We start from the raw sequence: 21,677 nt of genomic DNA on the forward strand, positions 1-21,677 counted from the left end.
TTTCTAATTTCATGAGTTGGACAAACTAGCCATAACACCTTTTGAAGAACAGAAACGGAGTCCGATAACTATCGTCGATACCATTTTTTTTAAACGTTTTTACTTTGGAGGAAATATGATAATTACCGCAACTAAAGTAAGTTCTACTATGAAGGGTTTAAGCTATGCTCAGTCTACGATGAAATAGTGACTCAAATTGATGGAGTAGGCAAGAGAGCACATGCCAGCCCTTGCCACAAGCACACTCTTATGCTAATTGTGGTGATGAGATTTGATTGCATTATTTACAATTCACAATATTGAAGGCCATTAGAAAACAATTACTCAAATACTTCAGTATCACCATAAATTTTAAACTATACGTTAGGATGGGCGTTTCAGGTCTTATTAACATATAATTTCCGAAAAGCTTGAAGGCTTTTTGAGGAGTAAACTAATTGATGTAAACAGAGCATATCTAAATGTGGTGTAAGTGTGGCACCATTACTCATTATATACAATTGCCTCCTTGGCAAACAAACTGACACTAGCACAGAGGTGATTGATATGACAACTGAAACAAATGAATGGGAGTTTCCGTCTGGCATGGCAAGTGGAAGTTGCCTTTTGTAGTGTTTTGTTTATAATACACCAAAATCTACCCTAGTACGACAGATTAAACTAGAAGGGTACTTATTGTACATAATGCAGATTAGATAGATAATTCATTGACCAATACTGGAGCTAATAAATATGAGTTTGGCAAGTGTTGGTAAGATCAACCACTCAATCTCAACCTGACAGATTTTAACCTGACCATACATTTGACTTTTGCAGTTATGTTTATTTCAAAACAATTATTATTTTACAAATTTAATTCAGCCAGGTTTGTATGAATACAAGATAGGCAAATTGTATCAACATTCACAGACAAAGCACTACAGTATCCAGAGATAAGACATTTAAAATTTAAGCTCTGCCCTTATTGGTTGATTCTGATATGCTACCAAAGATAAAACACCAGCCAAATTTTACCGGGTCAACTACTGCACTAGCAACTTGACTAAATGGTTGATTGGTAATTATTGGTCATTGGTAAATATAAGCCACCAAAAAGGCGTGCACTTCCTACAATCAACTAGCCACACTACAACAGATTTTAACTGATGCTACATGTATACGGGGTTAAAATTATCCATTGTTATATAAAACGCCAACTTGTAAGAACGAATCATTCAAATGTGCATGTGGGGAAAAATGTTTTGGACACAATTGGGTATGCGCCAAGATGAGGATACCCAGACAACTTGTCAGCCAACCATCTGAGAAACATGGTAGATGGCATCTCTCCTAAAGTTATGGTGATGTTTTGTCAATAACTACATGTTATATTGCATTCCAAATTAAAGCAGAATAATTGAAGAGAGGGTTTCTGAAAATTGGAAGAGATTTTCATGGTTTGCTAAAGATGTAGTGTTTTTTATTAACTTGGTTTACTGATCTTGTGCAAGCATTCTGAATGATTATAGATTGCTTTATGAGAAAATTACTTGCGATTAATGTATCTGTCCCATAACCATGGTTACAAAATGCATAGACTTTGCGGTTGTCATATCTCTCTTAATAGTGGCCGGCACCATGTAAAATTTTGCTAATTAGTAGCATGGCAAGAGATCTCCACCGCACTCAAGTGTTTCTTGGGCGTCAAGTATAATGATGGAATGCTGCCACAAAGCCAACCAAAACGAAAATGTATCAAATTTTATTATGGATGTAAAGAAAACCATCCACATGTGATACAATAGGATAAAATAGAAAATCACTTACATATACTGTTTAAAGTAACAAGGAGTTGCCCTCTCACAAACGATACAACAAAAAGCTCACACATGTTGACATTTGTTCAGCAATTTAGTTCTAAAAATGATCAATCATCTTCATCCCAATCTTTGTTTTCGCGCGGCTTCGGTCCCCCGGCTTGCTTGGCCATGATTATCTGTAGCGAGGCAGGAAAACAGTAAACAACACAAGCATATATGTTAGTTGAAAAACCGACAGGTTAAGACAGGTTAAACTATGTAAGAGCATTTAATGGCCACTACAAAAGGAGCTTCTCGATAAGGACATTAATTTATGGTTACAGGTCTAGAGATTTGCTAGTAGAGACAAAGTGCATCAGCTGAAAACATTATTTTTGCTTTAACACCGGACAATGAGTAAATTATCAACCTGTGTCTGTCATAAACTAGCAATGCCTCCATATCTGGACAAAGCAATCAAAATGTAACTGTCTAATAAACGGATTGGCAACATGAAAAAGCTGAATGACATGTTTTATGAGTCACAATAAGATGTGATATAACCTTGCACATGAATAACGAACAAAGATAAAAACTAACTTTTAATATACACGCTTTCACTTCAGAAGTCCGCATCCTGTCGCCCATGTGAATGTGATTTGAGTAAAAACAGTGAGGTAAGATACAGCAGTAATACAGATCTGCATATTTTCAACAGGCAATAAAAAGAAGTAAAACACACAGGTAAGTTGACATTGCCGAGCCACTTAGATTTTAATTGCTGTTTGACAAGCAGGAGGAGGAGATAAACGAGAAGAGAAGCAAGCCTGTCAAACCCTAGAATGTTGACAAGCTGCACACTCCGAAGGCTGACAAAGCCCACAGGAGCTTGTAATTAATACCTCGCAAAAATGTGTTAAATTTGGACACCACACGATATTTCCTTGGCACGTAAGACTAGCTGCCCAGTGATGAAATGAAAGCATCACTTGCTATCGTATGCTAGTGCCATGCGTGCGGAGTGAAAGGATAAGCAGGAATAGCAATCGCTAGCAGTCAGCAATAGACCCTCCTTTTATTCCTACACTCCTCCGACTGAGACTACCACTTACCTGATCAACTCTGAGCACTGTGCAAGCTGCCTGTGAGGCGAACTTGATGGCCCAGTACTTGGTGAGATAAAGATCAAGGATTCCAGCTTCTACAGCATCGCACACTCCTGGTCCTTCCGCCTACAACACAAGTCAATACAGTTTCACTAATAACAGCTGGAGCTGTAACCCTCATACTCGACCACATTGTCTTTGGCTATAATCATTTCCCATAAAAAGTCATAAAACTGGGTCCATAAGGACTGACAACTCCTGCTCGTGGATGTATGAAAACTATGAAAAGCTAAGTAATAGATACTCATCTGTTTAATATCTTAATTAGAAAGATGAGTTACACAGACATAATATAACTTTATATACAGTAACAGTCAGTCTCACCTCCACATCTACACCAACATTTTGCTTGCCCTCTTGGTGGGCTGCGTAAAGCTGTGAGAGAACCTCCTTTGCATTGACACCCAAGTTGTCTGCCAATATAGTAGGCATTGTCTCAAGGGCCTGTGCAAACTTCTCTATGGCATACTGCTCTAGCCCGGGACATGTCTGCAAGAAGACAGCATGAAATAGCATAATTATGCACGTAATAGAGAGCAGAAATCTTTGTAGGTTCTCCTACGGGTATGGGTGAAAATGCAATCACAGCGGTTCCCAGCTACTTCGCGCCTTATCCATCGCAGCCTTAGCACATTGCAGATTTTAAACAGTCGCAGATCTAGCAAGTGAAACACAGAGGGGAAGAGGTAAACATAAGCGCAATCAAGTTAGAGGTACCCTAGGACACTTATATTTCGCTAGTATTTAATTTCGTGAGTAGCATTCAGAGTAAAATTTTACTGCACCTTAATTTTGCAGCTCTGATGAGTGCGAAAATATAGTGATGTGAAAATAAATGCAGTGGAACAAACATAATTAGATTCTTCAGGTTCAGTTCACCGCAGGCCTGTATTCATTGGTTGCAAGTTGGGGTGGCTGATGTTAGGCGACTATTTATGAACACCTGGGGGTGTTGAGGGGGCAGTGTACGCCCCCAACAGGTTTTTCTTATGTAGGGCCTCAGCCAGACCTCTCTTGTGAAGTTTTAAAAATTTTTATCGAAAAGTATCAACATTTTTCTATTTTTTGAAATTTGTTTGTTTTAGGCGACGTGACTGACAAGACGTTTTTAAATTAAAATAGGCAAAACTTGACCGCAGTTAAAACACTCAGAAAAAAGACATCTTTTTCTTTTGAGCGTTTTAACAAAGATCAATTTTGTCGATTTTATTTTAAGTTCATACGGAAGTTTCCACGCTTTCGATGGGACATCGCCAAGCTGATGTTTGGTAAAACATGATATTTTGCAAACCTTTATAAAGGTCGTTAACAAGAATGTTTTGCCACTGATGATGATAATAATGACACCTAAGAACTACTAAAAGTTGATGTTTGTCTCTATGGCTTCGAATAAAGTGATATTCTACAGCGATAAAAACCGTCTCCATAGCCGTTGGACAAATAACCTTTCGAATAAATGATGTTGAGGTCGAGTTATCTGAAGCAATTTATCATTTCGTAGGAACGAAGCAAACAAATCCGTTTGAGTTAACCTCGTGTTCGAGATGAAATGTTACATTTTATCCGAGGGCGAGTTATCCGAGTTTGACTGTACGTAGCCGCAGAAAGTTCCTAAAAAGTTGGGACGGCTCAGCCGGCCAGCTGCCCCAGGGAACGCGGGCCTGGTTCACCGATAATAAAAAAATTCAATTTGGGACTAGTTTGTAATTGTGAACCGCAAGTAGAATGGTGTGGGCGAGGTCGATAAAGCAATTTGATCGCTTGCTGCCATTTTTTTCTTGGACTATCAATGAACAAAGCTATTTAATTTTGCCTTTTCGCTCGTTCGTGATGATAGTTTAGTTTCGCGCATGAAATTTTCGCGAGAGGATGACTCCACGAAAACGCGAAAGTTAGATGAGGCGAATACATAAGTGTCCTAGGGTAATAAAAACAAGCTACAAGCATGAACATCTTATATTAGCAACTAGATTTGCCAACAAAACATTGATGAACTATGTTGTTATTTCTCAGAGCGTAGATAAGCGAAGGTAATTTGCAAGCATTGTTTTGGGAGCAAGTTCTCCTTGTTGCGTGTTCCTTACGACTGGAATGATGAACAAGTGAGCTAGTTTAGACTGTTGTTTTAAGTAAAGGTGAATTAAATACTGTAATTAGAGACTAAATTCAATTTTATTCAAACTGGCTCACAAAATATAAATTGCAGTTGAACTAATCTATGTACAGACTAAAGAGTTCACACTAGTAAACAGTCTTTTACTTATTGTCATCAGTGCCAGTGATTATTTGAAAAAAAAAACAAACATAAAAATGGTTTTATTAGCCGAAATAGCTGTTGTTAATTTCGGAATCGTCTATCCTATCGTCATAGAATAGACGACTCCCAAATTAACGACCGTTGAAGAATAGTCACAACGGGATAAGCTAGACCAAAGCCGTATAGGTTCACGGAGTCTCGCGACCCACGGAACCGTATAAAGGAGCTTGCTGGTTTCCAAACAAACAGGCCACGCCTACTATTTTTATATAAGTTATAATGGAGAGGCCGCAACATCAATCCACAACAACTACTCCCATTGGCAGTCACTTAAAAATTGAATGTTGTATCATAAGCTATTTGAAAGAGAACAAAATTTCCTACAAAAAGCTACTAATAACGTTTTTGTAAAAACGTAAAGTAACAGCAAAAAAACGGTATTGAGAACGAGGTATGAATATTCCATTACAGATCAGTATGTCGATCAGGTTTGTTTGGAATCAGAAGTTTTTGTTTCTGGTTTTTGTCGCGGGACTCTGTGAAACTATATGGCTCTGGGCTAGACCAGGGGTGTCCAAACTTTTGCAAAGGGGGCCAGATTTGGTGTGTTAAAAAATTAGGGAATGAACCTTGGCAAACATTTTATGCATATAACAACAATTAATTTAAATAAATTTTATCGAGCCAATTTGTGTTTCATATTTGCTTCTTATTTTAATTTCAGCTATCTTAAGCATGTGTTTTGGTTCGTTTGAAACATGCATAAAAAAATTGCATTGAGATTATAATTGAAATTTAATAATCACTCAACTTCAACTTTTTAAGACTAACTTTTTTGTAAAAGTTGAACAGAAGTAATTGTACTCTTGGGAACAAATTACATTTAAAACAAAACAACATCTCACCATGGCAGTTTAATATTTATAGAATTTTTAAACACAATTACAGAAAAATGAACAAGTAGCAAGCATATTAACAAGTGCAGGGATCATTTAAACCATAACTGGTCACAAACAACTTTTCTCGTATTTTCTAGGTAAATCAGCCACGCTGACTCCGATTTTGTACTCAAAATAAGGATTGGTCCACTAACCTTCAAAGTCATTTAGGCTTTTTTAAAGTGTTTCAATATCCGTTTCGAAAACAACACAATCGGCATTACAAGCTCCGCCCACAAATATGTGATGAAACCTAGCTTTTTCAGAAACGGAAGTTGGGAATGTTTAGTCCGATTTAGAATAATAGAGATGGGTGTCTTAAAACTCGTTATTATCTAAATCTTGCCTGTAAAATAATCTCAGTCTTTTATGAAAGGTATATAAACTATGTAAAATTGCTCGTATTTTGTTACATGATGTTTAAATAGACTGAACGCCGAGAAAAGTGAGCTCGAAAAGCGCGGTTTTATCACAAGCTAGCGTTGTTATTGCGCTTTTTTAAATATGCAATGTTAAATAGCTTATCTACCTTTCAGAAAAGACTGAGATTATTTTTAAGGCTGAGTTTAGATAATAATGGATTTTAAAACACCCATCTCTATTATTCTAAATCGGTCTAAACATCCCTACGTAAATTCTGTTCCTAAAAAGCTAGGTTACATCACGTATTCATGGGCGGAGCTTGTTGTGCCGATCATGTTGTTTTCGAGACCGATGTTAAAATGCTGTAAAAAAGCCTTTATTACTCTGAAAGTTAGAGGACTAATCTTTATTTTGAGTACAAAATCGGAATCAGCGTGTCTGATTTACCTAGCAAATACGATTAAAGTTGTACGTGACAATTATGGTTTAAAATATGACAGTAGCTATATGTTGATTTGATTTTTAAATGTTTAACACATAGGTAGCAGTGCTTCTGCCCAATTTGGTAACCCTTTGAACATTGGTTGTTTTTTAGCATGTGCCAGTAACCCTAAGCAATCTGTCCAACAACCCGGAGCGTTTACAATCTTATTAAATATAACTAAACATGCTGTTAATATAATGATATTTGGTAAAACATTAGTAAAAAGGTCGAGCAACCCACAGCAAATGTCATCAAACAAAAAAAAAACGTGCGTCACCATTATTCGGGCCAAAACTAAAAATTTGTAAGATTTTAAAAGACTCGTAAAAACATTTACAGTAGCATCATATCCATTGAGCACAGGTTCATTATCATTTCATGATTTAAAATATATTGGAAAATTATAGTTAGTATCATAAAACTCTTTATCTGCATCAAAATCATTTATGACCTATTAACAAACGAGTGGTATCAATTTTTTCGCGATACCGTTCTAATAGATTTTGTTATTAAATTGAAGGAAGTAAAGATCTTTGAAAACTGTTACAAATGGATGAGACATTTCTGGTCAAACATCCTGCGCAAGAATTAATCTGATTGGTTTACGATGTTACTTAGAAACTGCTTTTGTAAACAAAGTCATGTGAATGTCAGAATTCCGGCTGTTAGGGATTTTGACACCCTACACTATTCTGGCAAATTGGCCGTTAGGGTTCAAAGGGTTAATTCTACAGGCGGGCTAGATGTTATTGATTTTACGACAGAGGCTGCGGGGCGGATGAAAATTGACCCCAGGCAGCATTTGGCTCGCAGGCGGGACTTTGGACACGTTTGGGCTAAACCAAAGTTAAAAGCCTTTGGCTCACTAAAACATCTACAATGGTTCAGTCTAGAATTTTGTTCTAGATAACTGCATGGTCCCGACTGTTGCCATTGGCAACCAGGTGGAAAAAGCCAGAAACCTGTCAACAATCACCAACCTCGCCATAAGACGTAATCTGCTTTGCAAGTTCTATCTCAGAAGCACCACCACCTGGCACAAGCCTGTTGTCCTTGGTGAGCGCCTTGAACGTGTTTACTCCATCATCAACAGCCCTCTCGATGTCATCCATGAGGTTGTCTGTGGAGCCCCTGATCACTATGGTGGCCAACTGGCTGTCTTCCTTCTCTGCAAGAGAGCTCCGAGATGTAGGCTACAGTATTGTAGCTATAGTAAACAGCTACTGGGCACCTGCATCGCATACTTTCGCAGTGGGCAACACCGCCTATTTTCTATTATCACTGCCACTTTATTTGCCACGTTATTTTGTCACAAATATAATACGGTTTTCTAATAAATGACAACCTTACTAAAAACTAACCCTATGTGACTGGATGAGAGCTAGTTTAAACTTACTAGAGACTGCCCCGAAGAACCCTGCCCATTCTATTATTTACCATTTCTCTACAACAAAAATTCATAATATGTTTTATTTAAGATAAACAGTTGGCACACACTATGTATGTTTCAAAGCATTTTTAAAGAAAACTTTTGAACTAATCGGTTGAAAAGGGCTATTGTTCATAAAACAGAATTCAGCAAATTAGTGTATATTTTTTCCCTCAAACTTTTTTTGAAACAAGAACAAATTAGCTCCAAGATGATGCTTAATGCAAATTCAAGCCAGACCATTAGCTTCATACATTGGTATAAACTGATCGCATGACCTCATATTTTCAGGGTTAAAACACATTATTAACCATTTATTTACGAGATTCCTCAACAAAGGTTATTTCTTCTACAAATATTTAACGTCTACTGTAATAAATACCTATTGGCTAGTTTTCTGGCCCTAAAAATCTGCCAAAATGCATTACATGAAATTTATGTTGAGTCCAAACTTTTTCCATATGTATAAATACAACTGTTGATATATTGTGAATACGTGTTGTCATTTTTATTACAGGTCCAAATCAGCTTGATTTTGAAGCTACCTTTTGCAACTATAGCAAAACATGGTTCCATAGATTTTTTGAAAAACTAACCATGGTCTACAATAATAAAAGAAACTTGGGATTTTATTGCCTGGTGCAGCTACTGTCCCTTGGTAACAAAGACACAGAAAAACTTATTGTTTCCGATTCTTGTTGGATTGTTCTTCATGACATCATTGAACATTAACCTATTGTCGGTGTGTATATTTGCTAGTAGGAAATTCCACCAATAATTTGTTCTTCAAAATCCATTTAAACAAAACTCATTGCTCAGTTAGCTAAGAGTGGTTAGAGCATAGCCACCATTTATGTTTTTTTCTGGAGTCTGATGTTCAATCATAGAGAAGTGGTGACTCAACTATCTAAACTAGCTGTAGAGGTTCATTTTACTGATTTTCATAGCTGAGTAATATGTTTTCATTAGAATGTTCCAAAAGTCTTTCGCTAAACAAACAAGATAATTTGGTTATGTACTCTAAAAAACCATTACTATTGTTGTTGATTTACTACTATGTAAGAATGTTGCAAAAGCCAATGAACACTCGACGTGTTAGTAGCTTTAGGATATACATCAACGATCAGGCCCATATTCCCTGGGGCGGCTGGCCGGCCCCAACATTTTAGGAATTTTCAGCGGCTAAGTCAAACAGTCAAACTCGGATAACTCACCCTCGGATAAAATGTACAAATTTTGTCTTGAACACAAGGTTAACTTGAACGGATTTGATTGGTCTGTTCACACGCAATGATAAATTGCTTTAGATGACTCGACCTCAACGTCATTTACTCACACAGTTATTTGCCCAACGGCTATGGAGACGGTTTTTATCGCTGTAGATGTAGAAAATTACTATTCCAAGCCATAGAAATAAACATAACGTTTAGTAATTCTTAGGCGTCATCACTATCATCCTCGGCAAAATATTATTGTTAACGACTTTTATAAAGGTTTGCAAAAGGTAAAGATTTACCAAACATCCGCTTGGCAATGGCCCATCGAAAGCGTGGAAACCTTCGGATGAACTTAAAATAAAATCGGCAAAATTGAGCTTTGTTAAAACACTCAAAAGAAAGAGATGTCTTTTTTCTGAGCGTTTTAGGTGCGGTCAAGTTTTGCCTAATTTAATCTGAAAACGTCCTGGCAGTCATATCACCCAAAACAAGCAAATCTCAAATAATAGAAAAATATTTATACTTTCCGACAATTTTTTTAACTTTACATGAGCGGCCCGGTTGAGGCCTACATGAGAGAAACCTGCTGGTAGGCTTATACCGCCCCTCCTCCAAACCCCCAAGGTGTTCATAACTAGTCGCCTAACATTTGCAGCCCCCAACTTGCAACCAGGGAATACAGGCCTGCCAACGATAATGCAAAACTGCAGCACAATGACCTTGTACATGCATTATCATATCACTCAACTATTCATGGAACGATATTCTGCTGAAATTGCTTCATCGATTTAAGAAGTCTGTAAAACATCCCTTTCACATGGCAGAGGTTATTGATGCCTACATTACATCAACACTATGATGCTTAAGAGTACAAACCTTGACGGATGACAACAACAGCTTGCTCTCCAATTTCATCGGCATAAGCATGGTCAACATATCCAGCTTCTTCAGGTGTGGGCGGAGTCTGTAACACACCAGATCTTTTAGCATACGCCTCCAATACACTATTTCCATGCTTCAAACGGGTTTAGAGTTGCCTGCTACCAATTAATCCGCAATCTATTGTATCAACAATTCGGAGTTGCACTAAATAGATATTTTCAAGATTCGTGATGTACCTCTCAAAACCAAACTTGTTAAAGTAGACTCACATTCGGGTCACAGTTACTCAGTGAACTAGTTCAGCTAACTAATCCAGGATGCCTGATGACAATTAGAGGTGGAACGAGACACGCGACGTCTCGAGTATCGACCTGTCTCGTCTCGTATCGGTCTCGTCTCGAGTTAACTATTGCCAAACTCGAGACAGGAAGTAGAACTAAAGCGCCTGCGCACGGTTGTTAAAACATGGCTTCTTGCGATAGCAACAACTCCATATATTGTAATGGATTGCGGGCAACTGCCTTTAAAGTTATACCCGGTCCGTTACTACCTGTTGCTACTGATTATGTTGGCCACTGAGTCTAATCATGTAGTCCGGATAACGGCCCTGTTATTTTTTAGTTCGGTTCTGTGTCGTTAAAACAGATACCGGGTCGTATCTAATTACTCTTCGGATAATCCAATTTAATAAATAAGACTTTTGCGGGTAAAATGTCTGTATTTTATCGTATCGTGTCTAAACACCAACTGCCCTTCATAAAATTCGGACCTCTTTTGCGTATATACTACCAATCGCGGGTAAAACTTGCCCGGACACGGAGAAACGAACGAAAGGCTGTGTCGACCATAGTCCGTGCTCGGTTAACAATGACGTTTTGTTAGCTCAATGTAAGAATATACATGTATACAGTAATTAATATAATTTCATGAGTACAATTTAAATATAATTCACATACTACAGCTAATACACAAAGCAAACTTTAATGAAACGATAAGAATGAAAGTGTTATCGTGTGTTCTTTTAGTTGCGATATTTCTTTGTAGAGTGACGGCTATCGGTTTCATTACACATTACATTAAAAAGTAAGAAGTATTCAATAGATGGTAAAAATATACATGTACAAAGCAATATGTTTATAATAATTATGATCAATCAAGCTCAAAATTCTTAGAATATATAACTTCGGTATTTTAGAGCTGTTTGTGTCACTTTTGTTTACAAAAACTACATGCATATCACTATTAAAATGTTGTATTTAAATCGTTTACACCAGGTGAAAATTCAATTTAAAAAGAGTTTTATTAATTTTATATATACCAAGTAGCTAGTACTTGTGTAGTAAAATCATCACCAAATGCTCATTATTTTACTGTCTCGTGTCTCGAATTTTTACAAGACAGTGTCTCGAGTCTCGTCTCGAGCTTAAAAAACCTGTCTCGTTCCACCTCTAATGACAATCGACCGCAATGCTTAAATGTTTTTGCTTCCATTAGGGAGAGCTTCGGCGAGTATTATGGATTTGGATCCATCAGCAGTGAGCATTTCTATGATAGTGAATAGCACTATCACAATGAATGCCTTCGCACAAATTTAGCGAAGTGAAATAGCGTCACATCCTCTTGGGTTTTACTGCTTCTATGATTTGTAGTCGAGACAATTTCGAACTCAATCAAAGCAGATAAGATAAAGGTCAAAATATCTTGAAAGCTGGTGAGAAACGAAAGCCTAGAAGAGAAAAATATAGTAAACAAAGAAGGGTCTATAAAACTACCAAAACTACTCAAAAATTAATATCTTAAAAGATAAAACTATACACATGCTCATGTTGGTGGAAATACACAGGTAAATATCAGAGAACTATTTGAAACGAGAACTCCTGTGTATTATCAACTATAAAAGAAAATAACACTAATAAAAGATAGATAGTAACTCTGAGGTGGCAGGAGAGTGCCTGATGAAACAAGGGTGCCTGATGAAACTCAGTAGGAGAGTCACTAATTACTATCCAAAAGGACATTTTAGCAAGGATTAAATATATGAACTCACAATACGAGGCAGAGCTGTAGCTCCTACAGTCTGGCAGAGTCTCCTCAAGTCAAACTTGGACAGTAGCCTAAGAACCATGAGATTGTACTTGTTGCAGTAGTGGAGAGCAAGGTCACCCACTTTCCCTCCTGTCACTATCAGCTTACATCCAGTGTCAGCAATGGCCTTAATTTGCTGTCAACAGTAGCAATGTCTATGAGCTGGCAGCAAAAATGAAAAGCATTGCATGCATTTACGCGTATGTAGAGTTGTTCACTCTTTGTAAATTAGTTGTTACGTCAACTAATTTACAGAGAGTCAAAACTTAAGCCCAAAATTGCCATACATTAATATTGGTTGTGATAGTGACAATATCATTTTCCAAGGTCTTCTTATAATAAATGCAAAGTTCACCAGACATTACTTGTCAGGATTAAAGAAAACACATGACCAGTTGCTTGTAATTACAGTAGTACTTGCAGATCACATGACCAGTTGCTTGTAATTACAGTAGTACTTGCAGATCACATGACCAGTTGCTTGTAATTACAGTAGTACTTGGAGATCACATGACCAGTTGCTTGTAATTACAGTAGTACTTGCAGATCACATGACCAGTTGCTTGTAATTACAGTAGTACTTGCAGATCACATGACCAGTTGCTTGTAATTACAGTAGTACTTGCAGATATCCAGTTCCCCATGGTACACTAAGCGTGGTTAAGATATGGAGACCAAGCCTTTTACACATGAGTTCAAACATTACCAAATAAAAGTTGAAATGAGACACGTAAAAGTAAAACTCATATAATGAGTTCACGCAACAGCAAGCAAAGCACATGCAGTACGAAGATTCCATTTAGCACCAGCAATCAACAACCAATAGTCTAAATTTGTTAGTGAACTAATCATAGAATAAAATTTGAAAATGCATTGGATTTAAAAACTGCATTTATTAGCTAAAAAATTATTCCACAAGTAAATTTCTTTGAACAGAAATGTAGTTTTCTTTCCCAAACGAGTTCTCCAAAAGAAGCATTGTCGTGTGAAACCAGATTGCCACATTGATGTTCATTTTTGCTGAGATTTTTAATAAAACAGTTTATAATAAGAATTAACCACCAGGGGAACAATGGTTAACAATACACCGACAGACTTGAAGAAAAGCTGTAACCAGAGATGCAAACATCCTTACCGATTCGACCATATCCTCCTCTCCTGTACTAAAGTCCTTCAATTCTTGTGCAGTCTTAATCGTGACAGTACCCTGCAGACAACAGACTGGGTAAAGGATTGATGTCTACTAGGTAAGAGGTGATAGCAAATAGTAAAATCATAAATAGGTCAATTCCCTACTTATGAGTGCCTTCACATACGAACTTACACAAAAATTCAGTAGATTTCAGTAGTAGTATTGGCAATTTTTATCATTAGCGATTGTCTTTGATGTTTTAGGTGATTTGACTGCCAGGATGTTTATAGATTAAAATCGACAAACCTGATAAAGGTTAAAACGTTCAGATCAAGCGAGAGTGTGATTATGACATCATTGGTTGCGAAGAGACAGACCGAAGAGTTAAACATTACGCTGCAATTTGAACGCAATAGCCGATATCAACTATAGCAAACTAGTGACGTCATTTCGCTTGTATTTTTCTTCTATGCGTCTAACCATGATCATGTTTTGTCAATTTTCATCTTGAAATATCCTGGCAGTAAGAACACCTCAAACATTAAAAACAATTGCAAATAAAAGAAACATACCGATACTTTCTGATGAAATCTACTAATATTTTGAGTAAGTTCGTCATTCACAGATGACATTCGTAAAATATAGCATAACGATCAAACAAACATTCAACTCTACAACCAAAGCAAGGGCCTCGAGGTGTTGCAACTTTTAACAATGAAGTTACAAAAAATAAAAGTCTAAAGTATAAAATTAACAAAAGGTAAATAAAGATGTTAGCTTACAAAAACTATAACAAGTTCTAGTCCTGCCTCACCTACATTACACTCGTTTGTGTGTATCTAGGGTAACGTGATGATAGACACTTATTTTGTAACCAGCCATCGATTTACTAGTAACGAGAACTTAGCGAGTAAAAAGTCTCACACAAGTTTTGAAGTTTTTTGCGAGTAATAAGAGCCGCAATTATCTGCTCCGAAATACAATAACTACAAATGCTATGATATAGAATAAGTCAACTTAAGCATCTAATCTTCACTGTCAGAATGATGACATCATCAGTTGTCTTGAAGTGACTCTCGTTTGTCCTGTACATTAATTACAGTTATACCAAAGAGCTACACATTTAAATACCACCAACTTTATAGGGTGTAAAAAAATTGCCTTTAATGATTCCTAAAGATGTTCCCTGATTGCCTTTAATGATTCCTAATAAATAACTTTGTCATAAACTAGTGCTACGATAAGTTTTATATTGAACCTTTCATTTCATGTGAAAACATCATGTGACAAGACAATAACCAAATACATGTATAATGACAGTGTCAGAGAAATAAACTGATTCCAATCTATGGCGGCTTCTCGTTTTTGAGCTTTTAAGAGCTTGTAATCACATTTCCACATATTTTGCACATACAACACAGCAGAGTAAGACATGGTGAATCTTTTGATACCAAATAACTGTAATGTGAATTTTGTTGCAAATCAACCTTTAAATACCATTAACTCTATAGGGAGTAAAAAAATTGCCTTCAATGATTCCTAAAGATGTTTCCTGATTGCCTTTAATGATTCCTAAATTGCTTGAACAATTCATTACTTGAGCTTTCTGTAGCTATAGCTTTCTGTAGTTATATAGATTTACTAATACAGAGAAGTATGAAAGTGTAGACAATGACAAGCTCAGTTGCGCTGGCGATAACCACTGTCTGAGTTATCTCAGGAGATAATGGGAAGATATTTTAGGGAGATAACAACTCCCTACAGTTATCAGCAAGTAGCAGTTGCATGTAGAACCAAAATTATACAGGAGCAATTTAGAATTAGGCGCAACACTTCAAACATGTCTTGGGAGCCACTTTATGCATGGTAAACACTCTAATGCCAGTCATGCCATCCAGTTAACGTACCTTTGTTTCAGTTTGTGTAACATCCAGAGGACAGGAGTAAACAGCTATCTTGGCATTCTCCACCTTGTTCACCTCTCCTTCAACTATTCTCTTGAAGACCATTCCCTTTACGATGCTAGACATGGTCACACCAGAACCCTGCCAAATCATAGACATTGTATAAAAAATCCTAATTAAACACAAGTAATTAATATTAAGGATGTGTAAAAAAATGTGTCACTTATCACATTCATCACATACATTCACAACCTTGAAAATGTAAAATTTAGAAGACAACCATTTTATTCTAATCGATCCCCGAACAAGAAACTGCATTCGTTAGAATAGTGTTCGGTATTGCAACTACACAGAGTCAATTGCTAAATACATTTAAAAGATCTTTAGATTAAACAATCTATTTAGTAGCATCTTCCTAGCAGCCATCAAACTGACGGTATATTCAAAGTAACACTTGCAGCTTTTACGGAGATAAATAGAAAGTTTTCATCTGCCCGTTATGACACAACAGTAGCTTTGTTTTTAAATTCTGCAAGCACCTTTTCATGGCTTCCCTAATACTTACCAAATACAATACATGAAACATGCTGGCGCTGACTGCATGTATATAATTTGTTAATTACTATAATATGAATCGCACAAAAAACTAGAATATTCTTTTCATATTTGTATTTTAATAGCTTTGAAAACTTGAGGACAAAATGTACTACTTTATATAAATAAACGATTATTTATTAATATTATATAACATGAATACACATTTTGATCATTTTGAGACGCCAGGCTTGACCATTTCAAAAAACCTAAATCATCCGGCTAACCTTGCATTGGAACTTAACACATTCAGCTAAATGATTTTGATACTGAACTAAAAATGTATATCGGGTAGAGGAAGATGATTGACTCTTCCAGTAGTATGAATCAATATTTGAAGTGATTGAAGTTTAGTGAATGATTCCACACATCGCATCTCAGCAAGTAATTAACTACGCAGATGTGAGACTATTCTCATCTGTGCTGATCAGAGGTGAGACAGGGATGAAGAAAGCAGAGATCAAGCATTTAACCAAAGGTGAATCCACTGTATATGGTATAAATACTAGTCGAGCAATAACCAGCCAATCTGTTGAACATGTAAAGTCTTGCATCAGCTTATCAATCTTCTAAATATTTCTGTCACTGCACCATGTGACACCTGATTTTGTTAGAATCACAATTTTATGCTTTTATGTATGACTTGAGAGTCTATGCTGATAGATCAAACTAAACTGCATGGGAACTTAATTAAAAACTATGTTATTATTAGCTTTTTTGTTCATTAGCTTTACCAAGCACAGAGAATAAAGATTATCTTCAATGATTCAGAGGTTTAGGAAGGTGTTATAAAGTGGTCGACAAGCTCAATTGGTTAGAGCATCAGTCTAATAGGATGAATATCGACAAAACAATCCAAAGTCGCATTAAGTAAAAGCGTCTGTTTTGTTTAAACCGTAAGAGTTGTTGGCACCTTTAAAATCTGTGCCTGTTACAGATTGACAACAACAAAGTCTCCATAGACAATAATAAAACATGAGAATAGAGGTTGTCAGCTCATGTTCACCAGTTTATGAAGAGTAATGAGTCTTATCAACCTAAGTATTACTGGAGAACACTGGCTTTTGCCCCTATTTCTAACAGAAAGTCAGCATATCTATTACTACACAACAACATAAATGTTTTCGAAACGGTTTTATGTAGCACTGAATTTTTCCTTTAGTAACAAACAAATTACTACTGTAAATTATGTAAAATATATGCCGCAGCTTTTCAACATTTATTAGTCGTATGAAATTCAAATCGCAAACGAGGAATCTGGCTAAAAACTAATTTCCCCTAAATAAAAACAGCTTCAGTACAAAAAAGCTTTCTACGGTCAATAACTATACAAAGATGTACATAAACAACTGAAATAATTTATCAAATGATTAAACCCAACTGCCTTATGGTTACCCCGAAAACAATACTGTAATAATGTCTAAATGGCTTGGGTAAATGACAACGTCTCACACCATTTCAATAGTTGATAAAGACACAGGCCTATCTATTTGCAAAAACTCTCCAGTGTTTCACTCTACACATACCCTAACATTCAAATTGATTCTTGACCCCAAGAGTATGACTTTAGTCCAAACCAAATAACTTATATAGGAATTAAGGCCTTGTTTATCGCAGTTATTAAAAACTTTTAAAAATAATATATAGCTTGAAAATTATCATATATGTGAAGGAAAACATGTTTTAAACTACAGGGTTCTAAGGTTGGTTCCTGAATAATTCTTGCTTCTCACATTTAACAACGTAGGCCTATAGCAAAACCGACATGTAAAAAGAGTCACTGGTTTTTTTGACTGAATTGTCATAGAATGATATGTTAACAGGCTGCATATGATCTAAAATAGACTTTGGAGAGGTTTTTAAATATTTATCAGTTTTATATACTGATGGCTAACCTAAAAATTGAATAACTCATTTGATTTAGTTTGCAACATAATTGCTAGAGCTACAACGGCAAAACCAGATTTTTGTCTCAAAGCACTGGCCTGAGCTTTGAGCAACCGGATAGCTATCCTGGCATGTTATGATAGAAATAAATTTGCACATCAGTTTTAAAAAAGCTAAAAATGTCCGATCTAATCTCATCACCACATTAGACATTCATCATTCCTTTGGCTGAGAAACACAATGACAGGTCTGACCAACATAGCTCTAGAATACGATAGAAGTGGTAGAGGTAAGAGTGTTAACTAAAAGGCCTCATTCACTGCTCCAGTAAATAATAGCTTAATAAAATATGTCACAGAGGGTGTGAGATAATATCTGCTCACCATTATCTTACAGACACGAATTCGGTCCACATTGAAAGACTTTTGATGGTCAGGCATGATATTGAGGCACGCATCACAGACAAGCTTGGACAAGAAGTCTTCATGGCCGTATTGCTTGCTCATGATAGCCGTTTTGATAGAGGCAGTCACACTGTCTCTGTCAGAGAGATCTTTTACCCGGCCACATTCGAGAGCTACAAAATGTTCTCGCAGGTTAATACAAGTGCAATACCAGAAACATTTTGAACAACTACAGAATTATGTAAAACGAACTAAAAGCTGAAAAATACTAAATGTTTGTGAATAAAATTCACAAAATGGTAAGTAGTGACATGCTAAACGATGTAACAAAAGTTTTAACTTTCTAAACAAAATGAGAGCTGGCATGCTAAACTATGTACGAAGCCTGGAAAACTCACATGGTAAAATTTCTAAGGCCTTTTTTGTAGCCTGTTCATAACCTGAGATGACTTCTGTGACAGAAACACCCTGCAAAAACAGATTGCAACAGTTGATAATGCTAAACCAGAAAGTGATTTTGTGACTACAACAAACACATAAGAATTTAATACAGCTACTGGAACATTCAGTAGATGCCCCTACAATGCAAATAATCCATTCCGAGAACAGCAATAATGATCTGAAACTTATTTGAGCAATATTCAGAAACACTAAAAAAAAAACAGGCACAAATTCCTCGAAACTCGAAAAATAAAAGATTTGTATTAACAAGGCTTATCATGTTCAAAGAAGAAGAACATTGATGTACTTACCATTCTCAAAAGTTCTTCAGCCTGCTCACAAAGAGATCCAGCAAATGCAATTACAAAGTTGGTGCCATCACCAGCTTCCTGCTCTTGCTGTTGAGATGCCATCACTATCATTTTAGCTGCTGGATGCTGTACCTATTACAATGGCATTCCATATTATTACTTATAAAGCGGTTATTTGGTCCTAAAATAAATCTTGATGATGCACTCTTAATAGCAAAAACTAAGGCAATGGAACAAAGTTTTTAAATGTCAACACTGAAAATAGGACTTACCTCTAACTCTCGCAGTACAGTTGCGGCATCATTAGTTACAAACAACTTATCTAAATGATTGATGACCATTTTGTTCTGACCATGTGGACCATAAGCTGATTTTAAAGTTTTGGCTAGTTCCTTGCATGCTTCAATATTTCTATACACAGCCTCATCAAGACCTGAATAATGCTGCAAGACATATGAATTTGTTAGATTCCAAGATACACTAATCAATGTTAATTGATTAATTGTTAGCAAGATATCTCTATAGTTATTTATTACTATAAAATCAGCAGGGCTAACGAATAAATCACATTATCACACTAAAGCAAAAATACTAAATATGGACTATGCCATACCGAGATAACCTTTTAAAGCAATCTAACTTATGCGAGCTAAAAACTAATTTTAACATAAGTATGTGCACACCCACATCTTATTCAAATGTTTGGGAGTCACTGTGTTAATATTTGTCTATTTATATTTCGAAACAATAAGACACAATGAGTACAAAATATTACCGAAATGGCCGGTCTGAAATCAGCGCTTAGTCAACAAAAAACTGTACACCACAGAATTAAACTGCAGGCATTGAACTAAGCATTTCCAAAATATTATTGCAACCAAATATGATAACTCTGTAGTTCATTTCGGCAAAAACTAGTCTTCTCTTCTTCTTTCGGACACACTAGAGCAGAAACAAGTGATGTGCCTCATAAATTAAAGTAATTAGCCAGCATTTATCAGTAGTGTCTTACTATGCCACGACTATATGTTATAGAGCAGTATGTTAGAAGCATCGGTATGTTACGAGAGCAGCTAGCAAGCAATCTTTGATTTCAGTTCTCTGACAGTTCATGGTAGGAAGCTGTTATGGTACACTGATTTGTTGGCGAATACTGTAGGAGGTTCTCCCTACAAATCTAAGTCTTAACAAATCTAAAAACCGACAGTGATTTTTGGCCATTTTTTAAGCTCAACGGGAAAAAAGACATTTGAAAAACAGCCTTTGAGCTTCATCAAATAATATATATATATTCAATAATAACACTTAGGATTGCACTTATACTTAGATTAATATTTCAAGGCACCAAAGAAAACCTTCGTGATTTGTTCTATCTATCTATCTATCTATCTATCTATCTCTGTAAAATATCTCAAGTGGCCGCTAGGCCTGTAGAAATAAAATGGTGCATTAGGCATAAAAATAAGATCACAAGTAAGCATAGACTTATTTATCTAAGTCTGAAGGATAAAAGTATAAGATCGCTTGGTCTAGTTATAAGAGAATCAGATGTTAAAATTTCATCGCACGGTTAAAAAAAGAGTGTTTCATTGCACTTGTATTGATTGTGTGTCTGATATTGGAGCCTCGAGTAAAATAGGATGAGTTCTTAATTACAAATCTATTAAAATCGACCATTAGGTCTTGGCTTAAAATTTTTTGCAGTGTGCTTTCGTCCTTGATGCGTCTTCTCTCTGCAAGTGTTTGCCATCCCATTTTCACCATTTCTGATGATATACTATCAAATTTTCTTAAATTGTTGGCCCACCTAAAAGCTTTTCGGTTAATGGATTCTAAATCTTGTATACTATAATCAAAATGTGGATTCCAGATTTCCGAAGCGTACTCTAGCAGTGGACGACACACACTATAGTATGCTGTCCTTTTGACATTAGGAGATGTTTTCTTAAGGGTTCAAAGTTTACTGTTTGAATTACTAACAATGCTTGAGCTTACACAAGTCAAACAATTCAAAATGTATATGCTTTGAACCTTTCCAACATTTGATGCTTGTAAATGCAATCTTAGTTACAAAATATATAATATACAAAAACTATACTAATTTATGAAAGGGACCGCATTAAAGATCACTTCGTATGATACTTCTATAACTAAAATGCTACACGATATGTCAACAATAAATAAAATTTAACACACATTATATCTAGAGTAATACCTTGGAACCATCTTTCATCATCTGAGCAAAGCCAGGAGCGCGTGGTATGTGCATCGCCATTTTGCAATTTTGTAAATCAACAAAGCTTCTAGATGAATCGATGGGTTTCAATGAAATCGGATGCGGCAAGCGAAGAAAAAAAGAATTGCACGGCAAATCAGTAACGCAAAAAACCTAAATGGTAAATAAG

The 21,677-nt window shown here is 36.2% G+C and overlaps 1 protein-coding gene across 1 annotated transcript; it reads right to left on the bottom strand.

Annotated features, from left to right (window-relative positions):
• Window positions 1-1,725: 1,725 nt before the first annotated feature.
• LOC137403588 (T-complex protein 1 subunit theta-like) lies at window positions 1,726-21,607 on the bottom strand. Its single transcript, XM_068089548.1, has 13 exons — window positions 21,488-21,607; window positions 19,545-19,715; window positions 19,273-19,404; window positions 18,919-18,988; window positions 18,500-18,693; window positions 15,639-15,776; window positions 13,735-13,806; window positions 12,562-12,735; window positions 10,509-10,596; window positions 7,967-8,154; window positions 3,269-3,433; window positions 2,891-3,010; window positions 1,726-1,975 (listed from the first exon to the last, which is right to left on the bottom strand). The coding sequence occupies exons 1-13, from the start codon at window positions 21,545-21,547 to the stop codon at window positions 1,907-1,909; spliced, it is 1,641 nt and encodes a 546-aa protein (XP_067945649.1). The 5' UTR covers window positions 21,548-21,607; the 3' UTR covers window positions 1,726-1,906.
• Window positions 21,608-21,677: the final 70 nt, after the last annotated feature.

The sequence above is a fragment of the Watersipora subatra genome, chromosome 9 (genome assembly GCF_963576615.1).
Source record: "Watersipora subatra chromosome 9, tzWatSuba1.1, whole genome shotgun sequence".
Taxonomy (NCBI): Eukaryota; Metazoa; Bryozoa; class Gymnolaemata; order Cheilostomatida; family Watersiporidae; genus Watersipora; species Watersipora subatra.

Bases quoted from the DNA above. Each gene is read 5' to 3' on its own strand.
- LOC137403588 (XM_068089548.1), bottom strand. From the start codon at position 21,547: ATGGCGATGCACATACCACGCGCTCCTGGCTTTGCTCAGATGATGAAA. The intron at 19,716-21,487 runs GTATTACTCTAG...TATGTCTTGCAG, and splicing joins TGATGAAAGATGGTTCCAAG to CATTATTCAGGTCTTGATGA. The intron at 12,736-13,734 runs GTAAGGATGTTT...TACTGTTGACAG, and splicing joins AGGAGGATATGGTCGAATCG to CAAATTAAGGCCATTGCTGA.